The 7,563-nt window shown below is 45.6% G+C and overlaps 1 protein-coding gene across 1 annotated transcript; it reads left to right on the top strand.

Moving 5' to 3' along the window:
• The first annotated feature begins 2,190 nt into the window (after positions 1–2,190).
• Positions 2,191–2,634, top strand: LOC126695978 (uncharacterized). Its single transcript, XM_050392767.1, has one exon. The coding sequence runs from the start codon at positions 2,191–2,193 to the stop codon at positions 2,632–2,634; it is 444 nt and encodes a 147-aa protein (XP_050248724.1).
• The last annotated feature ends 4,929 nt before the right edge of the window (positions 2,635–7,563 follow it).

Below are 7,563 nucleotides of genomic sequence, written 5' to 3'. Positions count from 1 at the left end.
CAAAGGCAGCCTCCTAGAGCGCCCCCAAGAGAAGGACAAGTACAGTAGGATACCTATGGACGTATGGTGTAGGAACAATTCAAGGGGAAACTGTCACCTCCGCATTGAATGCACCCAACTAACGTTCTGGCCGCATTAATGAGGAAATAACCCTTGAACAGTGCGGTCTTGGTTGCCGCAACTCACAGAGGGTTTGGGAAGGTGGCTGATAGGACGAGCACTCAAGTAATGACCTGCATGATCAGTAGGTGGAGGGCCAAGATCGATTGGAAAGAAGTATATAATGTGAGAGATCCTCCAAGAATGAGGGATCAGAAAAAAGGGAGTAGGAGGAGAGAAAAAGGAGAAGATGGTAGCAATTTGCATGATCTTGGAAACCTCTGTAACCTAGTACTGAAGGAAGAAGAAGAAGAAGAACACTAAGTTCCTCGGACGAAGCGCTCAAGGACAAAATTTCATACTTTAACCCATATCCTTGTTACTCAGTTCATATATAATCGTGTTTAGTTGTTGTAGCCTAGACTAAGACCTAGTTCTTAAACCCATTCTCTACAAATTTATTGTATTGGGCTAGTTGGGATTGAGACCATTCATCCAACAGTAGAAGTGCTCGAACCCAGTCCCTACAATTGGCGCCGTCTGTGGGAAGAATTTATGTGTTAGTAAGGGCAACAATTAGGCATGGTAGGATTAGGCCCTTATCAAGCAGGCTCCTATCAGCCCGAACCAGCCAAATTCCAACAATAGGGTAACTTTCCTAACCCCAAACGTGATTGAAATGAAGAGAATGGAAGATGACAAAATAACAACTGGGCCCCACAACTAGAAGAAGTTAGGAGCCATATGTCTTAAAAACAAAACGATAAGCGGGCCATGCAGTGAGAGATAGACAATTTGAAGAGAAAACTGCACCATGCACAGCAAAGGTGATCTTGTTCTAGGCTTGACATGCCCTTCGATGATGAAAGTGACGATGACTATAGACAAAGATCGAGGACTCCCCTAAGTGAGACATTTTCTCATGAAGAAGAGCACTACTAGAGGCGTAGGCACAGAAGCCCATCTCCTAGGGGCTTGGGAAATGATGCCATGAGTAGGGCATTGGATCAACTCTCCAAGTCGCCTTTCACGCATCATATAGAAGGGGCCATACTTCCTCAACGGTTCCAGCAGCCAACCTTCGCCATTTATAACGGTAAAATAGACCTTGTGGAGTATGTGAGCCAGTTCAACCAAAGGATGACCGTCCATTCTAAAAACGAGGCGCTAATATGCAAGGTTTTCCCATCTAGCTTGGGACTAGTGGCGATGAGGTGGTTTAATGGCCTAAAGATGAATTCCATAGATTCGTATAGGCAGCTGACCCAAGCTTTTGGCTCTTGCTTCATTACAAACAGCAGAGCTCCTTGGCCTTTGAGTGCTTTGTTGTCGCTATTCATGCATGATGGAGAAACCTTAAAGGCCTATTCGGATAGATATTAGGAGACGTACAATAAAATGGAAGATAATTTTGACAATGTCGCCATTATCACCTTCAAAAATAGTCTCCTAGCCGATCACGGCTTAAGGAAGTCTCTGACCGGCAAGCCCTCCACCAGTATGCGCCAACTGATGGATCAGATCGATAAGTATAAATGGGTGGAGGAAGACCAGTTGCAGGGTAGAGGAAAAGAGAAGGTTATCCTTCAGGAGAGGAGGGATTTCAGGTCGGATCGGTATAACAACAACCGCCCGAGGAGAGATTTCATAGGGCAACCCGGGACAACTAACACACAGATTGTCAATACTGTATTCCAAGAACCAGTACATCAGGTGTTGGAGAAAATCAAGAACGAGCCATACTTTAGGTGGCCGAATAAGATGGCGGGAGAGTCCTCGAGGTGCGATCAGAACTTTTATTGCCAATACCACCAGGACCACTAACATACCATGGAGAACTGCAGGAATCTCTGGAACTACCTGGACCAGCTAGTTTGGGAAGGAAAGCTAAAGCACCTTCTACACCATTCCAGTGGTCATCAGGGCCAGGCCCATCAAGAAGCCAGGGGGGATGTTGCCCTAAGGCCACCCGTAGGGACGATCAACGTAATCATGGCCGCACCAGGAAGAACAGGCACGCACCCTTCACGATTGTTATCGATGGCTTAACTGCCTACTGAGGAGTCCCAACCAAGGCCGAAGAGGGCCAGAATGAACTTTCGTCCCATCTTGAGTTTTTCAGAAGAGGACAAGATTAGAACCATCCAGCCCCACAACGATGCGCTATTGGTCACTCTTAGAATCGGGGACTACGATGTGAAAAGAGTGATGGTGGATGGCGGCAGTGCGGCCGATGTTATGTACCCTGACCTCAACAAGGGGCTAGGATTAAAACCAGAAGATTTGATGCCCTATAACTCTTCTCTGATGAGCTTTGACGAGAAGCTTGTCCTTCCAAAGGACATGATTAGGCTGCCCATTCAGACCGGCCCAGAGATAGTAGAGGTGAACTTTATCCTGGTGGACACTTACTCTCCCTATACAGCCATCGTCGGAAGGCCCTGGCTCCATACCTTAGGGGCTGTTGCCTCCTCGTTGCATCAGAAGGTGAAATTCCCGTTAGGGGACCAAGTTCTTGAAATCCGTGGTTGCTAATCCACGGTAAGGTAGTGTGTGGTGGCTGCCGTCTCACATCGGCTCGATGCGAAATCCTTGGCCTCCACTGAAAGAATTTATAGCAATCAAAGGCCCCGGTTTCGCCCCTTGACACAACTGATGGGGAGGCGAAATGCGAAGATCTATAGAAGGTGGTTATTGGCGGTGACCCGGAGAAATTCTTTCGGGTAGGGGCTCAGCTGCCCCTTTAGGAGAAGGTGGAGCTGATTGGGTTTCTCAAAAGAAATATTGATACATTTGCATGGGATGCCTACGATGCTTCTGGGATTGACCCAGCCTTCATCTGTCATCATCTCAATGTCAACCCGACCATTACTCCTAAGAAGCAACCACCCCGTCGCCCGTCAAGAGAGCATGCCGATGCAATTAGGGATGAAGTGGCGAAGTTTAAGCGTGCTGGGGCTATCAAAGAGGTCTTTTACCCCGAATGGTTGGCCAACACTGTGGTGGTCAAGAAGAAAAGTGAGAAATGACGGGTTTGTGTGGACTTCACGGACCTAAATAGGGCGTGCCTAAAAGACCCGTTCCTTATGTCTCGGATAGACCAGCTGGTGGATGCGATAGCAGGCCATCCTCGGATGAGCTTCTTAGATGCCTTTCAAGGCTATCATTAAATACCACTAGCGCTGAAGGATTAGGAGAAAACAGCCTTCGTGACACCAACTAGGAACTACCACTACAAGGTAATGCCGTTCGGTTTGAAGAACACAGGATCCACTTATCAACGGATGATGACAAGAATGTTCAAGCCACAGTTGGGTAAGAGCATCGAAATCTATGTTGACGATATGGTGGTGAAGAGTAAAGTGGTGTCCGAGCATTTAGGGGACCTCGGCAGCACCTTTGGCGTCTTAAGGAAGCATAAGCTGCGCCTGAACGCTTCCAAATGTTCATTTGGCGTGGGATCAGGCAAGTTTTTGGGCTACATGGTTACCTACAGGGGAATTGAGGTTAACCTCGACCAAATTAAGGTTATAAATGATCTAAAACCACCGCAAAATGCAAAGGAGGTCCAAAAGCTTACTGGAATGATCGTAGCCCTCAATTGATTCATTTCCAGGTCGGCGGATAGATGTAGACCGTTCTATCTCTTGATCAACAAGTGGAAAGGGTTTGAGTGGTCCGAGGATTGTATTGTGGTCATCCAGCAACTCAAGGAGTACCTATCTCGGCCACCTATCATGTTCAGTCCAGAGGCCGATGAAGTTCTGTACGCATATATTACTGTGGCACCCTATGCTGTGAGCTTGTGCTAATACAGGATGACAATGACCTTCAAAAGCCAGTCTATTACGTGAGCAAGTCGTTGCATGAAGCTGAGGTCAGATACCTACCCCTGGAGAAGGCCATACTGGCTGTGGTCCACGCTACGCGAAAGCTTCCCCATTATTTCCAAGCCCACACAATGGTTGTTCTAACCCAACTACCCTTGAAGTCTGTACTTTGAACCGTTGATTACACTGGAAGGATTTCCATATGGAGCACAATTCTGGGAGCTTTTGACATCAAATACATGCCTCGGACCTCTATAAAGGGCCAGGTCCTGGCTGACTTGGTGGATGAATTTGCTGAACCACTAGTAGAAATAGTAGCAAAGGAGCGGAACATGGATGGAAAATCGGTTGGAGTAATCTTTACGCTAGGACCCCTATGTTGGAAGGTGTACGTTGATGGCGCAGCAAATCAAAGGGGGTCCGGAGTGGGGCTAGTCCTAATATCTCCTGAGAAAACTATCATAGAGAAATCCCTGAGACTTGGGTTCTCGGCCACGAATAACGAAGCCGAGTATGAGGCTTTGTTACAAGGAATTGCCTTGGTGCAGAAAATGAGAGGAAAAACAGTGGAGATGTTCTCGAACTTGAGACTAGTAGTGGGCCAGGTAAAGGGAGAATTAGAGGCCAGAGACGCAAGGATGCTGAAAGTTCAAAAACGTGTACAAAAACACTTTTGAACGTTTAGACCCCCAAAAACCAATTTAATCAACACACGCAATATGTTAAACAATAGTGTGCGGAAACTTAACATATGCTATAACATGGTATTGATTAAACAACTATCTAAGCCACAACAAAATAAACCACAGCAGATAATGTAAAGGCAGAGATAGAGAGGAAGGAAGATGCAAACACAGCGATAACACCAGATATGTTATCGAAGAGGAAACCGAAGACCTCGGCGAAAAACCTCTCCGCCGCCCTCCAAGCGGTAATCAATCCACTAGAAAATACAGTTGGGATACAAGGACAGCAATAGACCCTCCAAGCCTAATCTACCCAATGCACCTAAGCCCTCCAAGCTTCTTGCTCCAACGAGGTTGCGCCGAACCTTTTTCTTTTCTAGCTTTCCGGATTCCGCTACTTCACCGTAGCATCAACCAATAAAGATTGGCTCCTTCCTAACTGCTTCCCAGAACTCCAAACGACTGTCTCACAGAGATGATAATGGTGAGAACCAGGTTTGGTATAAAGGCCTCTCAAGGATTTGACAATGGAGAGGAAGAGAGTGAGGGATTTTGATGAGACTCTAAGGTAGAGATTGTGGGTAAAACAATCTGGTTTTTCTTTAGGGTTTCTCTCTCAAAATTCTCTCTGGAAGCTCTCTTTCAATCGTGGGTTAAAAGGGTATTTATACTGAAGAGGAGTGGAATGCGAAACGTCAGGTTTTTCCAAAACAGGGGTGGCTCGCGGCTTGACCTCGCGGCTTGACTAAGTCGCGAGTTCCAGTCGCGAGTTAACCGTATGGCCAGTTGTCCTGTTTTGTCCTGTAGTGCTCCAGCTAGCATGACTGTTCATCTTCCAGCATGCTTGGCACGTGTGCAGATTCTGGCGGGTTGAAGCCGCGAGTCCAGTCGCGAGTCCCAGCCGCGACTCTCTGTTTTCTTGCACACTCTTGAGCAATCTTCACACTATCTCACTCACTACCCTTACAACAATCCCACCTAAATACAGGGTTACTAAATGCTGAATTACAAGCAAATTTGGCACGGAATAAAGCCAATTAGATGGTTGAATAAATTCAACCTTACAATCTCCCCCTTTGGCTATTCCGTGACAAAACCCTAAAACAGACTCTAGACTTAACATGTGAGTTGGGAACAGTTGATCAAAACTCACTCACACCTAATTCTAGAAGCTGTGAAGCACTTGAATCATATGAACATAAACTCCTGAAACACAACAATACACCATGATCATTGTAAGCAGAAAATTATTAATGCATATGAAACAGGCAAAAAGAGATCAAGCATAAGATGGAGTTAATGAACAAACCATGGCTTGATCAACCAAGTGAACACCACAAGGTAGTGATCACAGTGTTCATTCACACTTGGAATGAACACAAAGACATACAAGTTAACAAGCACGAGGCAAGACACTTGTATGCTCAACACTCAACCAATGCATAGCACACAAGGCATATGCATCTAGGAACAATCCTACAAGGGCACAAGAGTGACAGTACATAAACCACAATGCTGAACATTTAGATTTAAAATACTGATTTCACATAGCATAAAGGCTGCACTTAAGCATGGTACATACCACAAGGCCTACAAACTATGCATAAAACATAAACCCTCAAAGCTTACAAAAGCATATGGGTACAAACTTACAAATACCTGAATAACATCAACAAACATATATAAAAGTTTATCCAAGAGTATATGAGGAAAGTTAGAAACAGTTATACACCAAAACACAGTGTATCAAAACCAAAATAACCATTAGTTTAGAAGATGAGACGAAAGCAAAAATATGTGTGTGTGTGTGCTCCCCCTATCACTATGCACACTTCCCTTTGAACTTTTTCTCCCCCTTACTGAATGCTCTCCCCCTTTTTGTCACGAATAGCTAAAGACTCTCATCCAACTTCCGTTGAATCTCATCTAGCTGAGTCTCCATAGTCTCGAGGCGCATTTGGACATGGTTGTTTGTGGAATAGAGAAGTGCCACAAGCTCATCAACTCGTTTCTGAATATGCTCAAGAACACTGCCAACTCTGTCAGAATGAGAAGCAGTTTGTGCTTGCGGAATACCAGCCTGTGAAGCTTCAGGAACAGCACGAGATGTAGAGGTGGTATGTGCAGGTGTCTCTGAGTCAGGGGCAAATGAAGGACCCGGAGAGATGTGAGCATGTCTTGGTGATTTGGAGGAGTGACTTCTGCTTGCTTGAAGAGTGAACAAAGAAATGGGACGTTGACGAGTCAACATTTTACCATCTGCAGGAGGAGTAATGCCTGCATTAAGGATGAGCTTCATGACGAGACTGCAAAATGGAATGATTCCTCGAGCTGTAGATCGACAAGCGGTCTTCCTCAGGTTGTAGTAGATGTGAGCACATATATCAATGGGGGCTCCGGTAATGAGATCACACAGAAATATAGCTCTCCCAAGATTGATGAATGTAGTGTTGGACAATGGGTAGAGGTTGGTGAACATGATCAACTTCAGTGTGGTCAACTCAGGTGCAAACTTTGCGGTGCTGATGGAAGTTCCTGCACTAGACACCTCATGATCGTGTCCTAGGATTTGTAGAATTTCCCCAACCTCTGGATTTCGTTCATCATAGGGAGTTAAGTTCACATTCTGAGGTCTGGTGATGCCGAGAAGATCTGCGATGGAGTCTGGGGTAACACTAAACTCTGTTCCTCTGACCCAGAAAATGAGGATAGGTCCAAGATCAGATGCATTGGAGAAGCATTCCTTGACCAGCTCATCCATTGGATCATCAAAGTTTTCGAACAAGTTTGCCCAGTCTCGTTTCTCAAAGATTCGAGGGATGAAAGTAGTCCCTAAGGTGTTGAACTCTACGACCCGCTCCACTATAGTTGTTGACTTGTCAAACACATTTGAGTAGGCGTGTGAGTTTAGGGGAACTCTGAATCTATCCTCATTGGGATCTTGAGAT

The sequence above is a fragment of the Quercus robur genome, chromosome 8 (assembly GCF_932294415.1).
Source record: "Quercus robur chromosome 8, dhQueRobu3.1, whole genome shotgun sequence".
Taxonomy (NCBI): domain Eukaryota; kingdom Viridiplantae; phylum Streptophyta; class Magnoliopsida; order Fagales; family Fagaceae; genus Quercus; species Quercus robur.
The sequence above is the reverse complement of the archived record's forward strand: the minus strand, read 5'-3'. Positions and strand labels throughout refer to the sequence as shown.